We start from the raw sequence: 23,755 nt of genomic DNA, 5'->3' as shown, positions 1-23,755 counted from the left end.
TTACTTGATTATTTATTTGCACATTTGCATACAATGCTTTTTTTTTTTTTTACAGACATATTTAATTCAAGCAAAGGTATTGCCTCCCAGAGGAAGCTCTTAATTTAGTTAGTTAAAAATGATTGCATAAAAAGTAAAATTTATATCTGGTCTAGAAAGAACAACATTATACATATTTGAATTTTGCTAAGAGCAAGATGCAGTGTATGCAGTGTCATTTCAAACTACTAGTCTTTCATTAAAGACATGCACCTGGGGATAGGCCCCTCCCACCTCCAAAGACATGCACCTGGGGATAGGTTGATTGGCAACATTAAATTGGCCCTAGTGTGTGAATGTGAGTGTGAATGTTGTCTGTCTATCTGTGTTGGCCCTGTGATGAGGTAATGACTTGCCCGAATGCAGCTGGGATAGACTGCAGCCACCCCGCGACCCCGAGAGGGACAAGCGGTAATACAATGGATGGATAGTTTTTGATCAAATAAATGCAAAACATGTCAATTGAAAAGTAGGGGAAAAAATTGTGAATAAAATTTTCTGTGAAAAAATCAAAGATTTTATTCGCCCATGCCTAATTCCCAATAAAATATGTTTGCTGAAATATTTTGGACGTTTTTGTTTGATTCGGTCTTCGCCAAACATTTTGGAACAGACACTAGAAACAACAACTGGAACCACTGTACTGTATTGTCATGTAATCACATGAAATAGCATTGTTTAAAAAATACAGGTGACATACACTATATTGCCAAAAGTATTTGGCCACATGCCTTGACTCACATATGAACTTGAAGTGCCATCCCATTCCTAACCCATAGGGTTCAATATAATGTCGGTCCACCTTTTGCAGCTTCAACTCTTCTGGGAAGGCTGTCCACAAGGTTGTGGAGTGAGTTTATAGGAATTTTCGACCATTCCTCCAAAAGCACATTGGTGACGTCACACACTGATGTTGGTCGGGAAGGCCTGGCTCTCAGTCTCCGTTCTAATTCATCCCAAAGGTGTTCTGTCAGGTTCAGGTCAGGACTCTGTGCAGGCCAGTCAAGTTCATCCACACCAGACTCTGTCATTCATGTCTTTATGGACCTTACTTTGTGCACTGGTGCACAGTCATGTTGGAAGAGGAAGCTTTTTCCCACAAGGTTGGGAGCATGGAATTATCCAAAATGTTTTGGTATCCTGGAGCATTCAAAGTTTATTTCACTGCAACTAAGGGGCCAAGCCCAACTCCTGAAAAACAACCCCACACCATAATTCCTCCTCCACCAAATTCCACACTCGGCACAATGCAGTCCGACATGTACTGTTCTCCTGGCAACCTCCAAACCCAGAATATTTAGGAGCGAGGAAATTTCACGACTGGATTTTTTGCATCCTATGACAGTTCCACGCTGGAAATCACTGAGCTCCTGAGAGTGGCCCATTCTTTCACAAATGTTTGTAGAAACAGTCTCCATGCCTAAGTGCTTGATTTTATACACCTGTGGCCGGGCCGAGTAATTAGGACACCTGATTCTGATCATTTGGATGGGTGGCCAAGTACTTTTGGCAATATAGTGTACATGATTCCCGGGCGCGGCGCCGCTGCTGCCCACTGCTCCCCAAGGGGATGGGACAAATGCAGAGGACAAATTTCACCACATCTAGTGTGTGTGTGACAATCATTGGTACTTTAATCTTTAATCTTTAATTGTGGTATTCACAAAGGGGTTATGGGGTTAATATAATAGAGGGAATGGTTGACTTACAAGTTTACTGGAAGATAAGCCTTCTCCTGTTTTGGCCCCTGTAAGACAAAGAGTGACAGGACCCTTAAACTCTATTGGAAGGAGGAAATACTTCAGCTCAATTCACATGTCAAATCCTTACAAATTGACCCTTCACTAACCTTTAATCCCCTTAGTTACTGTTGCTAGGCCTATGAAGCTTATCGCAATGGTTTACATATGCTGGTATTTTTCAGCTCACCTTCTTCCTTGGTCACCCCCAAGCAGCCCATGAGCTCCTGCAGGGACAGTGCTTTGTCATTGCTGATGTCGCAGTATTCCACAAACTTCTTCACACACTTCTTGGGCTTAGATTTCTTGCGCAGGAAGCGTTTGAATGGCTTGATTTCCTTTTTCCCAATGTCGCCGCTGGAGTTTTTATCCAGCTGACCAAAATACCAGTGGACCACCCTCTCCTCGAGGGTGTGGTTGGGGTCGGGCTCCACCACTCTAGAAGATAAAATCATCATAATCGTAAGATAAAAAAGATGCATTTTTTTGATAAATGTGTTATTTCATTGTTCGTACGTATTATATGTTAATAAAAACACTTATTGTTACTATGGATGGTACTGAATTCATACCGTCGGTACTACCGGTTACTGATTCAAGTAAAATCAAGCGGTTCTATATTTTGACACCTTTGTTGTAGTGACCGGATCAAGCACTTGGCAGGGAAACAAGCAGGCAAGCACTTAGTCGTACTGCCTCTAGGTCAGAGGTCCCCAAGCTACGGCTAGTACCTTTTTTTAAAATTAAAAACTGTCCTGTGCAGCCGCTCAAGAAAATCATATTGTTGATGTAGATGTCCATATCTGCTGTATTTGCCCTTCTCCTGTATTTACTTTACAAAAGAGAAGTGTGGGATACTTCTCTTGTCGCCTTATTTGTATTTGAATTCATCAAATGTTTGGATAGTGATTAGTGTCTGGCGCAGGACAGGAGGGAATAGAAAGAATGATATAAAAAAATAAGACAAAGGAGAAAATTGTGGGGATAAGAGGAACAGTACAAAACAAAATATATATCTACCTACAAACCCCATTTCCATATGAGTTGGGAAATTGTGTTGGATGTAAATATAAACGGAATACAATGATTTGCAAATCATTTTCAACCCATATTCAATTGAATGCACTACAAAGACAAGATATTTGATGTTCAAACTCATAAACTTAATTTTTTTTTTTTGCAAATAGTAATTAACTTAAAATTTCATGGCTGCAACACGTGCCAAAGTAGTTGGGAAAGGGCATGTTCACCACTGTGTTACATGGCCTTTCCTTTTAACAACACTCAGTAAACGTTTGGGAACTGAGGAGACACATTTTTTAAGCTTCTCAGGTGGAATTCTGTGTTGTGGTATTTTAGGCTTCATAATGCGCCACACATTTTCAATGGGAGACAGGTCTGGACTACAGGCAGGCCAGTCTAGTACCCACACTCTTTTACTATGAAGCCACGTATGTAACACGTGGCTTGGCATTGTCTTGCTGAAATAAGCAGGGGCGTCCATGGTAACGTTCCTTGGATGGCAACATATGTTGTTCCAAAACCTGTATGTACCTTTCAGCATTAATGGCGCCTTCACAGATGTGTAAGTTACCCATGTCTTGGGCACTAATACACCCTCATACCATCACAGATGCTGGCTTTTCAATTTTGCGCCTATAACAATCCGGATGGTTCTTTTCCTCTTTGGTCCGGAGGACACGACGTCCACAGTTTCCAAAAACAATTTTGCTGCAGCGGTTTTGTGCCCGGTCCCGCCCCCCTCCTCTGTCGCGGACGTCACGGCCCTCTCTCCATCCCTCCTTCCCATATACACTGTGTTCCAATTTTTAATGCAAATTGGATTTAATAGTCAAAAAATTATTATTTTTTGTTTGTTTTTCCATTAAACTCAAGGATGGTATTGTGTCTCAAGTCTCTGTAGATCATTGACATTAATCTCAGACACCTGTGATAAATAAATAGTCTCCCTGGTGAGCCCAATCAAAGGAAAACTGCCTAAAAGTGATGTTCCACATTATTAAGCAGGGTACAGGTTTCAAGCGATATGGGGTAGAAAAACGCTGCTGAAAAGCGTAAGATAGTACACTACCTTGCTCAGGGTATGAAAATAATGGATATTTTAAAAAAAACGTATGTGTGATCTTTGAACTGTAAAGACATTTGTTGCTAATCCAGAGCACAGGTGAGTTTGTGCAGATAAAAGCAAAATAAATAATATCTCTGCCAGACACCGTTATCGGATTAAGAGAGAAGCTGCTAAAAGGCCATTGCAAAGCAGTAAATAGGTATTTGAAGGCCCTGGTGCCTCTGGAGTGCCAAGAACCTCAAGGTGCAGGATCCTCATGTAGTCTGCAAGTGTGCTTAATGCTAAAATTCGGCCACAATAATATTTACGTCAACAAAGCAAGGAGAAGGCGCTCAAAAGTAATGCCACTTTTCCAAAATGCACTAGCACGATTCTAATTTACATTGGATTTGCCATAGACATGCTACAGATTAGCATGAGCCATATTACATGGCGATTTCAACACCTCCAAATTTTGTAATGAAAACTACAACTAAGATGCACGTTACAATCAAACAGCCGGTGTGTAATAAGTGCAATACTTATAGTTTGAACACTTTTTAGGTATCAACAAAAGACAAGACTGGCTACGGCAACACAGTGTAGTCAATACACGACTGCCGTCTATCATCTTGGAATTACAAATGTACGCAAAGTCGAGTATATAAAACCTGGAAACTAAACTCAGAAGTGTATGAAAACAAGATAACAGCTGGGCAGTACAGCTCAGTGTTAAAACGTTAAATAAAATGTTTTGATTTTATTATTAAACAATTAACATTTATTAGCACATTTGAAAACACACCAAAGTTCTAAAAATGTATACTGTTGAGTACCGGTATCAATGCTAGGTACTGGGAATTGTATAGCTAACGTTTTATACATTGATGCTTTCAGCCTAGAATGAATAGCAGTCCGACATCCCATGACCTAAATATTCAACCTCTGAACTGATGACCACAAAAGAATAACAATTTGGCAAAGCATATAACTATACTGTGTTGCTTGTGCTATTATTTTTCTGACAGATAACCCATATGGTGGTGCTGTTATTAGACCCTAAAACTGAATCCCATCAATTTGATTGACTTGAAATGACCACAACATTTGGAACATCTTCAGGGGACAGACAAGAACATGTCAAATTTGAGCAAGATTGGTCGACAAAATCAAGCAAGCCGTCTTTGTGGAGGCACAGACGAGATTTAGCAACTAATTGACATACACGGTCAGGGCTTGTATATATAGTAGACTGTCTTACTTCCTGCACAATATCTACTAATAGTCATCAGTCTGACAGCCCACTGCTCTGTTTCCTGTGTATATAAGTAGAACACTGTAACCAACATCTCTGTCAATATGTTTGTCTTCTGGTTGACCATGAGGTCATTAAGTTGTCTGGTACAGTTCCCCAATATTGTAATCTGTCCACTCAATTGTTTTCCATGTCTATATTGCCATACCATCATTCAGTATGTTTCTAAGACTAATTTCTTAAATAATTAGCTTCCTTCTATTTTCACACCTACATGTTAAGTCCCAGTTTCCATGCTCCATCTCCAAAGCGACTCTTGGCCATACGCAGTGTGCCTTTCAGAGGTGGGACCAAGTCATTGCTTTGCAAGTCACAAGTAAGTCTCAAGTCTTTGCCCTCAAGTCTCGAGTCAAGTCCCGAGTCAAGACAGGCAAGTCCCGAGTCAAGTCCAAAGTCAAGACTGGAAAGTCTCAAGTCAAGTCACAAGTCCTGCATTTTGAGTTTCGAGTCCTTTCAAGTCCTTTTAACCACAGACTAATATTTTTACACAGATTGTGTATGCTTTTAAACCGCTGTATTTATTTATTAAAACAAGTGCATTTGAAATAGCAGGAAAAAAAATAGTACTGACATTGCAATTCATAATAGCACTATTAACCAGTCATTTTAATAGTTTAAACAATGTTAAACATTTAACTCATTCCTTTACAGAATAAACACATTTGCAAAAACAAGTGCAACTGTACTTATTTGTACAAAAGTGTTAACATTGTATTTCCATGGCATATTGCATTGTAACTAGTTCCACAGCAGTTTCTATTCTGTTCTTACCTTATCTCATTGATCTCATCTCATACTGTATGTGTGTTTATGTGTGTGTACACATGAAAAACATAACAAATACATGAACATAACAATGAACAGAGTTGTACTTTTTAGATGTCAGTGCCCTATGCAATATGTACACATATTCTTAATATAGTATACATTTTAACTGACCTTTATTTGACTATGTTTGTCTTTTTGTAGGTGGCTAAAATACGCGGTGCTGCTGACCGCCGTCTAACGTTATGTTACATTGACTAACGTAACGTTAAGTGTAGGTACCTCATGCAACCCTGCTTAAAAAAATCACTTGACAAAAAGTATGAATAAGGTAGCAAACTGCAGTGGACGCAACATATTGCCGTGTTTGAAATGATGTTATAACCATAGACATCTTATAAGTAGATGCAGCATTGGTTGCTGTGACGCGAGCAATTTGCATCTTGAAGTGGTGATGAGGAGCCGGCGAGCAGCCTAAACTGACAGTTGACAGGTAGAAAACAAAGATGCCGGGCTGGTGTTCAGCATTTTCCTACTCAAATGAGCGGACTGTTGAAAATAGGAATCGGGGGATTACTTTTCACAAGTAAGATTTAACATTAATGTACTATTGGTTGTATTTTATGAAAATAACATTACCACAGAGTTGAGAAGGAGCAAAGATATTCAATATTTGTATGTGAAAATCACAAAGAAATCTTCTGGGGGAGGATGACGCCCCTACAGGGGTTTGGTTTACAAACTTTCAACCCCACCTAAAACAAAATTCACCAGCCGCCACTGATTATGATGCATTCTCATTTTAGGCAAAATATAAGACAATACTTTCTTAACAGTATAATTGTAACCAGGAATAAGTCTTCAAGTAACAATATTCAAATACTAACATTGTTGGGTAAGACAGCATTTGGTTTTATTCTGAATCCAGTGAAACAGATTGGTGGTTTTAGCTGATATAAAGACTTTCAGGTGTTTATATATGTTGAAGTATTTGGCAGACGCTTTTATCCAAAGCGACATACATAAAAAATACATATAAAACAATCACTGTAAACATGATCATTTAAGGGAAGAATGTAAAACAAAATATCAATACAAAGTGTCAAGACAGAATAAACTCTCTGCTGCTGCAGCAACAGAGATACGGTCTATAAGATATATAGATATTTAATGTATTCATAGATTGTTTATGTAGGATATACGCATGTATATATAACCTAATTATATTGTTTCTTCAACTTAAAAATAGCTGACCGTTTTTTTCCCCCTTCTCTGGGATTATATTCCCAGTTTTGATCTCGGACATCTGGTCACTTATAGCATATAAGAATATTATATTACTGTTAAGCAAACTATGAATAATAAAACATGTGTCCGTTATAGCGACACGTATGACAAAAAAGCGCGTGAAAATGAGTGGTATTCAGTGAGGTAAAATGAATTAAATGCGCTGACAGTTCATTGCTCCTGCCAAATGAATTGCACTGAGTGGAGCGGATCACCACTCCAAGATGGCGGCCCCGCGTCTCGTCTGCGCCAGTAAGCTGTAGCGCTCGATGCTGCGTCTACTTATAAGATGTCTATGGTTATGACGTTAGCAGTGAGTTTACAGCCTCACTGATTTAACTACAAAGCAAATAAAAGTCATGTTACTTAGCCAATAAACGTTATCTTACATTCAAAACTTACCCTTCTTTGTGCATCTTGTTGAAGTTGTTGCGTCTCCGTCTGTAATATTCGAACTGCGTGATTTGCATACGGCAATTCGTTTTTTGTTGACCAAGTCGTAGTTTTTATACCCGAACGAAACCAACTTTGGTATAAATCTTTCTCACTGCCGCGTTGTTTGACAACTCTTGTTCATTGGTTGTCCTGCAATTTGATTGGCTGAATGCTGTGTGATGAAAACAATGTAGATCTAATTTGATTGGCTGTTGTACTGAGAGCACACACGCTGACAGGCAGCACACACACTGATAGACAGACATGTACAAAATGAAAGCTACGGAGCGCTCCCAAATAACTTTTTAAGCTTTAGGTTTTGGGGAAAGTAGCAAGTCATGTCAAGTCAAAAGGCTCAAGTCCAAGTGAAGTCACAAGTCATTGATGTTAAAGTCTAAGTCGAGTTGCAAGTCTCTTTACATTTTGTCAAGTCGAGTCTAAAGTCATCAAATTCATGACTCGAGTCTGACTCGAGTCCAAGTCATGTGACTCGAGTCCACACCTCTGGTGCCTTTTGTACGGTTATTTCAGCTTATGTAGCTATATGGTAATGTAAATAGAAGAAGAAAAGGCTACATGCCAATGAGCTAGAGCTGGTAGCTGTCAAGCTCCAGATCTAACCAATATTTATAACTGCAATAGTGGTGAACTGCTTTTAATTTTTACTGTAAATACAAGCTACGCAGGTAATTATTTGCTTAGATTTAATCCTTACATCCCTGAAGAAAATATGAATAATGATGTTGATTGTTTATGTTGTGAATGAATGAGATCGAGGCATAAACACTTCATTTGATCTACAGCTGTCTATTATTGTTGTCTACCTATGACTAACAAAACACACATGCATTATTTTTACTCTAGCAATATTTCTATTTTACCATATACTTTAAAAGTATTGAATTATTTCAGCATGCTCTTCTTCATTTGTGAATAGAGCAGCTCTTTACAACATGCAAGAAATAACTCATTGCATAATGTAGGTAATCCGATTTTGTGTTGTAGAAAGCTGATTTCGAGACAGTTCGTACAATAAGTTACTTGTGTGCATGTAAACGCACTTAGTGAGGATATCTGCATGTACTGAAGCACACAGCCAGTTCAAAACTTGGGGGGACAAGCGTTTTTGCAGCAGATTCCCCAAAACACTACAGAGTTCCTGTTGTATAAAGGATCATGGACATCTGTAAACACATTGGCAGATTGACATTTTAAGATTGCTCGCAAACGTACAACACTGGGCCCAAACTTTTTTTAGTGGGGAATTTCCCAAAGGCACCCCGTGTCCTCACCTTTTGCCAGGTTAATTTGACTCCGATTCCTGGGGTTACGATGCAGAATCGATCCTCAATACAACACGATTCTCAATTCAAACCAATTCATTTAGTAGAAAAATTATAATAAAACCCTTTCAAAACAGGTTACAGGTTACAAAAGATCCTCTTGGCTGCTAACGTATGACGTACGCAGTGAGTAAGATTGGAGATGGCCTAAAAAACGTGTTTGTAAAAATGTGTTTAAAAAAAAAAAAGTTTTTAATTACTGTATAAATCGATTGGAATGAAAATAGAAAGGGATCATGATTCCTTAGTAACAAAGGTGTTGTCAATCAGTCATTTGTTCAACTTGCTTAGTTATATTTAAGATTAAGATTAAGATTAGTTTATTTCAAAGGGGACAATGCAATTTCACAAAACACATGACTACACATGGTTAAAAAAGCCAGAATTAGCCAGTAGGCTATTTTTCATCTGTAGTCCCCTGGCCATGATGTACAAAAGGCAGTAAAATTAAAATTTCAAAGAAAAAGAAAATACATATACATATACATATACATATACATATACAATACATATACCATATAATAAAAAATAAAATACAACATCACAACATAACATTTATCTTAGCATCAAAACAGGTTCATCTTTTAGTGCTGGCAGCTGTAGGCCTTGATAAGCCACATTTTAAAAAAATTTGTGAAGGCCTTGTATGTTGTAACCAGTTTAACTTCCTTAGGTACTGAGTTCTACACGTTTGCACTCCTTACTGACCAGGCCGACTTACTGAAAGTGCTCCTTGCGCAGAGGAATATAACAGTCACCTCTGACAGAGCCTCGAGTGGCACTCTCACGGCTGTTTCTTTGGCTGATGAACTCTGCCAGAGGATCTGGAGCCAATTCATGCAGTATTTTATAGGTCAGTTTTAAGTCTACAAACGTTTGAAGACTGTCCCAGTTTAAAATACTATATTTTTTTAGAATGGCACAGTGATGATAGTGCCTAGGTTATTTATCCATAACTTTAATTGCTTGTTTGTAAAAGATTTCCAATGTTGTTGTTTTTTATTCTGACCAGCCTGAGACCAGCTGGTAAGGCAATAGTTGAAGTGGCTAAAAATCATCGAATGCAAATACAATTTTGCAGCTTCAGTTGACATTTCATTCAACATTTGACATTTCATTCAACATTTGTAGTGTTCCTCAAGGTTACATTTTAGGTCCTCTCTTTTTCATCATTTGGCCCACGAATTCAGTTTAAAAACATGTGAAGATTTGCAGCAAATCTTTCAAAACACTAGAGTGCTGACTTTTTTTAATTACATGTTGATCAGTTTGTGTTTAACTTTATAGATTCCATTGTAAAAAAAAAAAAAGAAAAAGAAAAAGAAAGACATTTCCAAACATACTTTCCGGCGGATGCTGGATCTGTGACAGCGTGCACCATGTCCGTCGACAGCGCGTCAAGAACACTTGTCAGGAACTCTGTTTTCTTTGCGCCAGGACAGCCTGAAAAAGAATCCAAACATATCTGGATGAGTACCCATACAACAAACACATAAAACAACAACACAGTGTGGAATGCTGCCATCATAGGTGGCCTAATAAATGTCTGGGGAGGGACGTCATGTAACAGGCAGCATGGTTAAAGACAGCCAAGGAGCAAAATAAACCTAAACAAGTTTCTCACAGTTGTCTTAACTCCCCCTTCCTCATAAAGTGTCAGACCTCCCTTCATCTGGAGGAGGAAGAGGATACCTGCCAATCATCAGAGAGGCCCCTGAGTGCTTTTACCAGCTGGAGATGTTTCTAAACATTGTATGTATAAGTCAATTCTTCACCTGAGACACAAAGTACACCAAAAACTGTCCTGACAGACACAATATGAGTCAGGGTTGTGTCTCAAATGAGCATGGATGGACACACCAATAGTGGGATTATGTGAAATGCCAAGCAGATAAATGCACCAAACATGTCAATAACAAACATTAATGATAATGACACTACTATATATGCAGAATGACGGGAAGCAATTCAAATAAGGGAAGCCTGGTGTGGACTGGCCCTAATGATAGCCTGTTTGACCATTTAGTTTTAAGAGTGAGGCATCGAGTGGAAGGGCTGAAGGCTACAGAGGTCTGAGAGATTCCTGGATGTTTCTACTGGCTCTCTTCTTTCTCACACTCTGGCTCTCCACTGCTTTTCTGCTGCAACTCTTTTTACGGCTCAGGCCTGCGGGGCCAGATTCTCCTGCGCTGAAGATAATAGCATGCTTGCCCTTCTCTAACAGGTGGCGACTCGGCAACACGCCTCCGCTCCACCTTTCCCAACTAGATCCTTATAGTCTACAGTTGGGTAATATATACACAAGTCCAGACTGTTCCGCGGTCTTCTTTGCACGCTGAGCATATTTTAATTCAGGTTTTAGTGGAACCTGTTGGCCCACGTCTAGTAAAAGTCCAACCCACCTGTAAGCTACCAAAAGAGGAGCCTTGTCAAACTTACTGTAATCAATTAGTTTAGACCAAAGACATTCAACTAAATCGTTTTTGGGGGCCATTTTTCCAGAAAGCTAAGGACCAGGGGGGGACGTGGGGGGGCAGACTTGTCCTTTTACTATCAGTCTTATTTTGCATATTCCGTACAACCAGCGTTCTCTACAGTAGACATTTGATTTTGGTCTGTTTATTTTGTCAGAGTTACCGGAGCACTCTCCTGTTTTTAAGGACCTTTTGCAAAAAAGCTTGTCAAAGATCATCTATTGAGGCACTATAGCAGGGGTGCCCAAACTTTTTGACCAGGGGGCCGCATTGGGTTAAAAACATTTAAGCCGGGCTATCTATATCTATATCTATATCTATATATATATATATATATATATATATATATATATATATATATATACACACACACACACACACACACACACACACACACATATATATATATATATATATATATATATATATATATATATATATATATATATATGTGTGTGTGTGTGTGTGAAACAGGCCTGTAGAGATGAAATAGTCTTGTGATTTTTTCCCACACACACACACACACATATATATATATATATATATATATATATATATATATATATATATATATATATATATATATATATATATATATATATATATATATATATATATATATAGATGTAGAGATGAAATAGTCTTGTGATTTTTTCCCACACACACATATATATATATATATATATGTGTGTGTGTGTGTGTGTGGGAAAAAATCACAAGACTATTTCATCTCTACATCTCTCTCTCTCTCTCTCTCTCTCTATATATATATATATATATATATATATATATATATATATATATATATATATATATATATATATATATATATATATATATATATATATATATATATATATATATATATATATATATATATATATATGTGTGTGTGTGTGGGAAAAAATCACAAGACTATTTCATCTCTACAGGCCTGTTTCATGAAACAGGCCTGTAGAGATGAAATAGTCTTGTGATTTTTTCCCACACACACATATTACGCTCTACCACGGTATCGAGCACTATTTTTTTTGGATAATCTAATTAAGACATATATATATACATATATGTATATATATATATATATATATATATATATATATATATATATATATATATATATATATATATATATATATATATATATATATATATATATATACACACACACACGTACATATATATATATATATATATATATATATATATGCTTAGGCGGTCCATCGTAGTCGAAGATGACGTAGCTTCCATTTTGTTGCTCTGGTCGGTGGCTATCGTTGCTGACGACGATGCCACTCCATATGACTATGAAGTCCGATCCTGGAACCACACGTCCTGCTACAGTGGGGACATGTCAGGCCTGGATCAGGGGGCTGGGATGGTTCTGGAACTGCATGGTGGTGTCTTCGCCTCCGCTGATCCCTCCGGTGTTGGTTCCGACACTCCTCCAGATACATGACCCCGTCATGGCATAGCGAGCGCCACAACGATCGATTGGCTGCAGCTGTCTCAAGTTCGTAGGGTTTGATGTTGCACCTCTTCAATATCCCTTTCAGTTGGTCTTTGTACCGCAGCTTTTGTCCTCCGGGCTTTCTGCTGGCTGAAAGGAGCTGACCATAAAGCATCTGACGAGGCAATCGGTGTCCTGGCATCCGGATGGTGTGACCAACCCACCGGAGTTGTCGCTGTGCCAGGGTGGCCTCTATGCTCATGGACTCAGTGCGCTGTAAGATGTCCGTATGAGGAACTCGATCCTGCCATGTGATGCCAAGAATGCGTTGGAGACATCTGATGTTAAATGCATCAAGGCAGCGGATGTGTCTGCGGTATATTGTCCAGGCTTCTGACCCATACAGCAGAGTTGAAACACACACCGCCCTGTAGACAGACACTTTCGTTGAGGTTCGAAGGTGGTTGTTTTCAAACACCCGGGAGCGCAGTCTTCCAAAGGCAGAGGAGGCTGAGTTGATACGAGCCTGGATGTCATCATCGATCCGGCATGTTGGGGTCAGAGTACTGCCGAGGTAGCAAAATTGCTCAACGAGTTTGAGGGGTGTGCCGCTGATGGTAAAGACAGGGGGTGTAGGGGATGGGGACCTCTCCTGGATGAGAACCTCTGTTTTCTGGATGTTGATCACCAGACCTAGTGAGCGGTAGACTGATGACATGGTGTCTAGTGCATGCTGCATGGCATCAGGAGTGTGGGCGAGGAGTGCGCAGTCGTCTGCATATTGCAGCTCCTGGATGTTGGTGCCTGACATCTTCGTCTTTGCCTGTAGGCGCCGGATGTTGAATAGGCTCCCATCCAGGCGAAACTCGATGGAGACACCACTATCCTTTGTGATGGACTGGCGGAATAGGAGTGTGGCTGCTGCCAGGAAAAGATTGAAGATCGCTGGGGCCAGTACACACCCCTGCTTCACCCCTACTTTCACTGGGAAAGAGGGGGACTGTTCACTGCCTACAAGTACACAGGCCTGCATACCATCGTGAAACTGTTTTAGGATGCTGAGAAACTTGGGGGGGACACCAAACTTCCTGAGGATGCTCCAGAGCAAATCACGGTCAACTGTGTCAAAGGCCTTGGTGAGGTCAATAAAGGTAATGTAGAGGTCCTTGTTTTGTTCCCTGCATTTCTCCTGGATTTGACGGGCAGCGAAGATCATGTCTAGTGTACTTCGGTTCTTTCTGAAGCCACACTGTGTCTCTGGGAGGATGCCCTCTGCTAGAAATGAAAGGCGAGAAAGCATAATTTTCGCAAGTACCTTGCCGGCCACTGAGAGAAGGGAGATACCACGACTGTTTCCACAAGATGATTTATCTCCTTTCTTCTTGTAGATGGTGACAATGTTGCTGTCTTTCCATTCTTGAGGCAGGGCCTCCCTGTGCCAGATGGCTAGTATGAAATGAAACAGCTTCCGCTTCAGTAGATAGCCTCCCTTCTTCAGTATCTCAGCCGGAATTCCGTCAGGGCCAGGGCTCTTGTTGTTTTTGAGGCTCCTGATTGCAGTAAGGACCTCACTGAACATGGGGGGATCATCAAGGAAGGGAGAAGGCGGGAGATCTGGGAGTGCATTGAGCACTGATGGATCAGAGGGGTTTATTTTATTGAGCAGTGAGTCGAAGTGCTCAGCCCAACGCTCAAGAATTTGTTGTTTATCCTTGAATAACACGTGTCCGTCTGCGGATCTTACTGGAGCGATGCTTCGCTTTTGTGGGCCATAGATGGATTTTGCAGCAGCGTAGAATGCGTAGGTATTATTAGCATCTGCATATCCCTGGATCTCCTGGGCTTTTTTGAGCCACCACTCATTTTCCATGAACCGCAGTTGTTTCTGTGTCTCAGCTCTGGTTGTTTTATAATGGTGGAGGAGTGATGGAGAGTGAGGGTTGGAGAGCAGGGCAGCATGGGCTTTGCGCTTGGCGTCCAGCAGCTCCTGTATTTCTACCGAGCTGTTGTCGAACCAGTCTTGATGGTGCTTCTGAGTAAAGCCGATGGTTTCAGAGGCAGCTTGATGTAATGTTGACCTCAGTTTTGCCCACTCACTGTCCATGTCACAGGTGGTACCGTAATCCTCCAAGGTGGAAAGCCCCGCAGCTAGCTTGCTGCGGTAGTGAGATGTACACTCTGGAGAATCCAGGGCCCTGCAGTTCAGTCGCTTTCTTGGCTGCTGTTTCTTGTGCGGGGGTCGGATTTTCATCCTCAGCTTGGATCTGATCAGCCGGTGGTCAGTCCAGCATTCAGCCCCACGTAAGGCCCTGGTTACGCAGACGTCTTGTCGATCTTGTTGTCGTGTAATTATATAGTCCAGCAGGTGCCAATGTTTGGACCGTGGGTGCATCCAAGATGTTATGTATTTCTTTTTTAACTGAAAAATTGTGTTAGTGATGAGAAGTTGGTGCTCAGAGCACAGAGAGAGGAGTCGAATGCCGTTGTTGTTTATTTTCCCAGATCCATGAGGCCCGATTATTTTAGTCCAGAGCTGGGCATCTGTGCCAACTCGGGCATTGAAGTCACCCATGAGGACAAGCTTATCGGACTTAGGGACTCTGGATAGGGCAGCCGCAAGAGACTCGTAGAAGGCATCTTTGATGTTACTATCAGCATCCAGGGTAGGGGCATACGCACTGAGTAGCGTAGCAAACCGGCCTTTCACCAGGGGGATACGCCAGGTCATGAGCCGCTCACTGATGCCTTGGGGGGACTCTGGGATGTTATTGAGTAATTTGCTTTTTACAGCAAAGCCAACTCCATGGAGCCTACGTTCGCCTTCCGGGAGACCCTTCCAGAAGAAGGTGTAGCCTTCGCCGACTTCTGTCAGGGAGTCTTCACCCGACAACCGAGTTTCGCTGAGTGCTGCGATGTCGACATTGTATCTCTTGAGCTCATGTGCAATGAGCGCCGTCCGTCTATGAGGTCTCTCCGTCCCATCCTGCGTGTCGAGGAGGGTGCGGACGTTCCAGGTAGCCAGGTGTATAGTCATATGCTTTCCTTTGTTATGTTTTCGACCGCAGTAGGGGATGCCTTGGTGGCTGCGGTTTGCCACCCAGGTGTGAGGAACAGACAATTTTTGGGTCACCTTTTCCAGACCCTTCCCCAATTTGGGGTGAGCAGTGCGGACCCTAAATAGGGCTGCTCAGTCACATGGGCAGCTGCCGGAGGAAGATCATGTTCCTGATCCCAATCTTCACAACGACCATCACACCCATGCCGCCTCTGTGCAGGATTCAAGCTAGGAGCTCCCAGTCACATCCTTGACCTGCCCCCGTCGCTTTATCCTGTCGCCAGAGGACTTTTCGGAAGAAGCTGAAGCCTGCGCAAAGAGTGTATTTGTGTGAGGGATGGTGCGCGCAGTTCCTTCCCCCACAATCTTGGCCACACCCACCATATTCCAGTGGCACGAGAAAAACTTGAGACGACCTTCAGGTGAGTGCAGTTGCAGGGGACTGCCAGAGATCCGGTCTGCTGGAAACCTGCCCATGTGTGTGTCCCCGGAGCACAGATTTTTCATTTGGGGTTTACTCCCGTAGCCATACTGCCTCCCGGTTTTACCCACATGGCTGTGGGGTGCCTTCAGCACATTGCTTTTCTGTCAGGGTGTGCTCCCTTAGCCTTTGCCTAAATAAGCTGACCCACAAGGCAATGGGGCTATTTACCCATAGTTGGGGCAGGGTTGACGGGCGTCAGGGCGTGTTCCACACAAAGGTGGGCCTATACGCCACGTCTCTGGGGCCCACTGCTGCTCCGAGATCCCCTTCAGTTTAGTTCGGGGTCTGCAAAGACCCTTATCCGTGTGTGGCCACGAGGAGGCACTGAAGGAGTCTTGGTGGTGGAGAGGCTTTGTACCAGCAGGAGGAGACTTACACACTCGGCTCCTCTTTTCACCCCCCGAAGGGGGCTAGCTGGCGGCGGTAGCTGTAAGCAGAGAGTAGCAAGCAGAAAGCAACATGCACTATCTACAGACATCTCTCTACTTCTACTGCACTAGACGCGTCACACACACCCTGTGTGGATACATATACACACACACACACATATATATATATATATATATACACACACACACACGTACATATATATATATATATATATATATATATATATATATATATATATATATATATATATATATATATATATATATATATATATATATATATATATATATATAATATCATTGCAGATTAGACGAATTGCCTTTTCCTTACATTGAACAAAAAAAGTCATATGTCCCATGATGTTTAAAAACTCTGCACTGAGTCTATTTTATGTTTACGTCATTTTTTTTCCTCTTGCACTAATTGACTAATTGCACTTGCCCCGCGCTCGCCCGACACTGCGACGCGAGCGTGATGTCGACACGTTATCGATGGAAAAATGAATTTTTAGACAATATGATTTGCCTGAGCAACTAGGAGACCCTAAGAGTAACAAGCGGTAGAAAATGGATTGATGAATGGGCTAGAAAGGACAGATTTAAAAAATAATAATGATTTTTTTTTTTTTTTTACTCGGGACTACCCGCGGGCCGGATTTTGGACGCTGGCGGGCCGTAACTGGCCCGCGGGCCGTAGTTTGGGTACCCCTGCACTACAGTGTTTTTAATAATCTGCTGCAAAAATGTAAGTCTCTCACAAGTTTGTTGAACTGAACTGGTGGGCCGCCAGTTGAATAGCACAAATGATTAGGGACGGTATAGCTCGGTTGGTAGAGCGGCCGTGCCAGCAACTTGAGGGTTGCAGGTTCGATCCCCGCTTCCGCCGTCCTAGTCACTGTCGTTGTGTCCCTGGGCAAGACACTTTACCCATCTGCTCCCAGTGCCACCCACACTGGTTTACATGTAACTTAGATATTGGGTTTCACAATGTAAAGTGCTTTGAGTCACTTGAGAAAAAGCGCTATATAAATGTAATTCACTTCACTTCACTTCACATGAGAAAGAGAGGACCTAAAATGGAATCTTGAGGAACACTATATAACTTAAGAAGTTGAACAAATGACTACTGACTGCACCTGAAGTAAATAACCTACAGCAACACCTTAGTTACATAAATCACATTACAAATTAAATGTGTAGCTGCCAAAAAGAAGAGGACTTAACGGTGTGCCTTGAGTAATGCCTCAGTTATGTTTGGACCCCAGTGTTTTATGCTTGCTAGCATGGTTAAAAAGTCAATGCAAGGATCCGCCAAAGTTTTACTAGGAATGTAAAACTCTTTGTGATGGACACTTCAATTCACATTGCAATACATGGGTTATGATGCGATTCACTTATAAAACAGAACGATTCAATGCGATTTGATTTAGTGTATGAATGATTCGATTTAGCGTATGAACAATTCATTAATATTTGATATGGTGTATGAATGACTCAATTCTACGGTTACCGTTTGTTGATGGACACTTTTTTTTTTACACCACAAAAGAACAAAAACATTCCTTCCTGTGCATACACTCCTCATGTTAGACGACAAATAGTTAGGACCTTGGCACCAAGCGCTCAGACGAGATCTGTTCAAGCTAAGTCTATGAGCATGAACTGATGAAAACTTAGATATCATGTGAATTCCATTAAAATAACAATAATCTGATGAATGAGAACACCCATAGGCACATTCTATAAATGTGACATGCTTCCAGTATTTTTACATTTTTAAAACAACATACAGTATATCGCCAAAGAGGTTTTATAAAGTAAAAAGGCAAACACATGTCAAATATATTGATTTTCCTCGAGTCAAATCAAGCCAGACGCCTGCCTACAGGTTCTATGACTTTACTGGGGGGGGCAGGATTTCCGGGACAAAGACGGGAAATGACGTGTGTTGTGGAGTTGAAAGGGTAAAGGAAAGTTATCGGAAAAGAGAACAAGACACGGAGACTGAGTACGAGATTGTTTTGTGAAATAAAGAAAGACAAACTGGAAATCTGTCTGTACCTCCATTCCTTCCTTGTTGATGTTACAATATTGATGGACGGCACAGCACTGAGACGGTCCGTGGTGTTCACGTTGTGTATCTTGTGGGTAATTATTTGGCGGGCAGCCATGTTTCTCGCTTTGTTTTTAAGACAAACTGTCTACTGATTGCTAGTCTCGCGCAACACCCAGTCCAAGTATTTACGTCAATTATCGTCTCAAATTACGTAAATAACGTAACAAGCGTATGACTCTTTTCACGGACAACCCCTGGCTCTCGTGTTCTTTTAAAGGCAAAAACCATCAACTGATTTTTAGTTCGGCGTGATAAGCGGTCTATGTGTCTTCACTCGATTAACTTAAGGTTACACAGCTGAATCTTATCAACTGAGGGGGCTGGAACCGACATAGCTGAAGCGGCCACTTCTCGATATCCGGTCCCATCGATTAATCGTTAACAACCCTAGTGTTTATAGTGGTCCAAGTCTCTCTATACAACAGGAGCACTCTAATGTTTTTAGGAATTTGCTGAAAAAATATTTGCCTCTCAAGTTTTGAACTGAACTTGGGGGCCAGTATGGTGTCATTCCCGGGCTGGATTTGGCCCTTGAGCTGTCACTTGAATAGCCCTGGTCTAGACAATCACACAATTTCACTCTTGGAAGATAAATAGATGTTTATGTTATAATCAAAGGAGGTCATATTTTTTTGGCTTAAGAGCACAGCCTAACTTTTCCACTATTGGCAGCAGATGTCTGGCAACCATTCCCAAAGCAGCTGTCCATCAAGATGGTTTTTTATGATTGTATCTTTAATGCCCATGTTTGACAGTTCAAGTCGAGAAAGCATGAAATCATAAGATTGTTTCCTGCTTCTATTCCAATGCCTCCATTTATCAAGCTGCACAAGGTTGGCCAGTAAGTGCATGTGTGTACCTCTGTGTTGCTTTCAATAAGAAGCAATGTTATTCTATGGAACCACATGGGGCACAGTCCTGTCAGCACTCACATCAGCAGCTCCCAGTGTTTGCCCAAAAGTATCCCGTGATCCCACTATGGACAGAAAGAAAGCCAACTACACTACTTTCCACTCCGGCTCCTAACAGAGCAAGTGGCTCCTTTCTCGCATCTTGGCTCATAAACCTCTCAACACCAGCGCTTCAACAGCAAATGGACGTGGAGGCAACATTTATAATCACGCCTGGTTTATACAGTAACAGGGTTTACAGCCATTGACGCAATAGCTCATAAAAAATAGATGCTGAGCTTTTTTTTCTGTGTATTTCAAAACAGGTGACATGCATAATTCTTGTCAGAAATCAGCACAAACTATTGTTTCTGGCGACATATATTGCTGTATGCCAAACAGGAGCAATGTCGTCAGTACCACTATAAAGACAAACAACAACAAAGATGAGTAATATTTATTGATGTATGCTGCCCGTCCCACTTTTTGGCAATACAAGTCAATGATGTGTGAGCAGAGCCAGAGTTGCTTTGCTGCTGCTGCTAAAATGCAACACCTGTGACCAGAGCGCCCAAGTCTGGTCTGGCACACACGGCTGCATAAACACTTGCGGACCGGAGAGGAACAGTGGAAGCTCTGTGCATTTGCTATTGGATTATTAACATGTTTACCAAACTACCAGAAAAACTGCCCCAGTGCCAAGTGCCTTAAACTATGATTTGGTTGTATGCGCCTGTAGGCTGTAATTGCTGTTACTTTGTCTGCAATTTGTTATGTGCTGTCTTGAAGGATACAATTAAGTATAACAACATGCATTTTTCAATTTATGAGTAGGTTAAGGGAAAGTTGCCAAACATTATAAATAATGATGGCAAGTGGTTGAGCATTTATTTACATAACCAGCAGAAAGAATGTAACGTAATACAAGCAGCCCACTATATCTTTAATTGTGTATTAATCAATTTATTAATTTTTTTGTGCGGTGTACTGTATGGTTTTGTTTTTTTGCGATCAGAAAAAATTGTTTTGATGTCCATTTAATATAAGGCAAACCACCAAAAGACCATTGCAGTTAAAATTCCCCTCGAATGCTAGCAACTTATTTTATTGTTCTGGACCTAAAAATTATGTCCCCAAGTAAAATTACCCCCAAAATAGGCACAGCAGTGATTTTAGGCTTGTTTTTTAAGTGAAAGTTTTCACGCCCGATTTTAGCCCCGATCCTGCTGACGTCATCCAAAAAAGACCAGTGGCAATTTCATATTGGGTGGTATGTGTTTTGGTGGCATCTTCATCCCGAATTATGTTATTTTCTCTCAGTATTTGAAGGAATAATCAAATATGTCTGCCAGATGGATTGTTGCAGGTTGTAGAACTAATACTTAAAAAGGAGTCAGCCTGCATACATTTTCAAATGATGGGAATATGAGATAAGTATGGACTTGTCCTGTCAAATTGATGCGCGCGAGATGGGACGAACCAAGTGAGAAGAGTGTAATTTGCGAGGATAATTTTTTTAATGATTGTATCTTGGAAGCAGAAGAGTTTTGGATGGGAAACATTGAAAAGATTCAGGTCAAATGCAATCCTGAAAATCAGGAGCACCATCGAGGGGAAAACGACTGAGTCAGAACCTGCGGAAAAACGGAGAAAGAAGAGCAGAAAACGAGAGTAAAAGAAGGTAAGCTGCTCATATTCTATTTTGTGTCCTCTTCTACTGATGTTTGTTTGTTTTTTACCATGAAAAGACTTGTACACAAGGATAGCTTTTTATGTCACTCAGGCAAATCATATTGTGGATGTGGCTGCCCATATCTGCTGTACAGATTCACTTTGGAAAAGAGTAGTGTTGGATATGTTTGTTGCCTTATTTGTATTGACTTTATTAAATGCTTAGGTAGCATTTTTCTAAACAAAACCAGTTTTCTTTTAAGTAATACAAAAATGTATCATAGCTGTTTGTCTGTTATATGGAAGAATATAGTTAACTATAGAACTGGAACCCAATGTTAAGAAAAAAGTATTGATTTTGAAACGAGAATCGATTCTGAATCGAATAATTACCCCCAAGAATCAAATCGAATCGAATCATGTGGTGCCCAAAGATTTATAGCCCTTATATATATATATATATATATATATATATATATATATATATATATATATATATATATATATATATATATATATATATATATATATATATATATATATATATATATATATATATATATATATATATATATATATATATATATATATATATATATATATATATATATATATAATATATGCGTCATAGCAAATAATGTGATCATGTCATTTTGATCACGCCCCCTAACCACAGATATCTTGACAATCTAGGGTAAATATAAATAGCAAATGGGTTATACTTGTATAGCGTTTTTCTACCTTCAAGGTACACAAAGCGCTTTGACACTATTTCCTGATTTACCCATTTACACGCATATTCACAAACTGATGGTGGGAGTTGCCATGCAAGGTCCCAACCACGATCCAAGGGTGAAGTGTCTTGCCCAAGGACACAACGGACGTGACTAGGATGGCGAACACTGGGATCGAACCTGGAACCCTGAAGTTGCTTTACCATCCGAGACACACCGTCCCCAGGCATATATATATATACATATATATATATATATATATATATATATATATATATATATATATATATATATATATATATATATATATATATATATATATATATATATATATATATATATATGTATATTTACATTCCCAACATCTAATTTGCATGGTTGGCCATGACGCATGTGCATGTAATTGTAATGGACAACAGAGGTGAGAGGGACGGCCAAAAAATACATTAAAGTAAAAAACATTAAAGTAAAACAAATATGTTTATTAATACCAATAATTTTTTTCCGTTAATTCTTTTTATTGTTTTTTAAAATTCCACAAGCAAGACTGAGTGGCCTGTAAGCGCGTCTAGATGGGGGAGGAGCCCGCAGCAGCACCAAGTACTCAGTGGGAAGAGCAACATGTGTTTTTATGTCAGAGTCTCCAAAAGTCTCTTCACTAGATATGCCGCTAATATCTCTTTAAAAAAAAAAAGAATATCGAGAGAAGTCAGAACACTAACTAAATATACTGACAAAGTGGCTAAGTTGCTGACACAAATCTCTCCTGCTCAGTCTACTTATTCTCTGGCAGACTAGGTGGGTACTATATGATGTGTGTTAAGACGCAATGTTACCATGCATATTGACACCTATTTTACAACATGCTGCATTGGCAGACAGTCAATAAATGAATGTATGGCACTGGTCCCCAACCTTTTTGTAGCTGCGGACCGGTCAACGCTTGAAAATTTGTCCCAGGGTTATTTTATTTTTATTTATTTTTTAATTTTTTTGTCAGAAAGAAATACAATCATGTGTGCTTACGGACTGTATCCCTGCAGACTGTATCGATCTATATTGATATATAATGTAGGAACCAGAAATATTAATAACAGAAAGTAACAACCCTTTTGTGCGAATGAGTGTGAATGAGTGTAAATGGGGGAGGGAGGTTTTTTTGGGTTGGTGCACTAATTGTAAGTGTATCTTGTGTTTTTTATGTTGATTTAATAAAAAATATAAATAAATAAAATGTTTTTTTTTTATTATTTTGGTGTGTGGTTGGGGACCACTGATGTATGGGATTGCAGTCAATACCCTGGCCTCTAATAATATTGTCCATTGATAATAAGCAAATCTTTTGTACTCAATAATCTATTTTGCTTGTTTTTTCAACCTCCATGAGAACACTCCCTAAAAATCCTCTCAACTTCAAATGAGTTATCTAAGCTCTTTCCAAGCTATCTGTCAGTGCCTGTCTCTGACATCCCACTATCCATTACCTCCACCTCTCTCCCCT

General features: G+C 40.3%; 1 protein-coding gene across 1 annotated transcript in view; it reads right to left on the bottom strand.

Moving 5' to 3' along the window:
- Window positions 1-23,755, bottom strand: part of LOC133657373 (SPARC-related modular calcium-binding protein 2-like) — a 94,578-nt gene that overhangs the window by 5,604 nt on the left and 65,219 nt on the right. Inside the window, exons 10-12 of the mRNA XM_062058634.1 lie at window positions 10,335-10,434; window positions 1,969-2,216; window positions 1,749-1,786 (exon numbers count right to left, since the gene is read on the bottom strand). Coding sequence (XP_061914618.1) covers window positions 1,749-1,786; window positions 1,969-2,216; window positions 10,335-10,434 — 386 coding nt within the window. The remainder of the gene's footprint in view (window positions 1-1,748; window positions 1,787-1,968; window positions 2,217-10,334; window positions 10,435-23,755) is intronic.

This window comes from Entelurus aequoreus, linkage group LG09 (genome assembly GCF_033978785.1).
Source record: "Entelurus aequoreus isolate RoL-2023_Sb linkage group LG09, RoL_Eaeq_v1.1, whole genome shotgun sequence".
Lineage (NCBI taxonomy): Eukaryota > Metazoa > Chordata > Actinopteri > Syngnathiformes > Syngnathidae > Entelurus > Entelurus aequoreus.
This window is presented reverse-complemented; position numbering and strand designations above follow the sequence as displayed.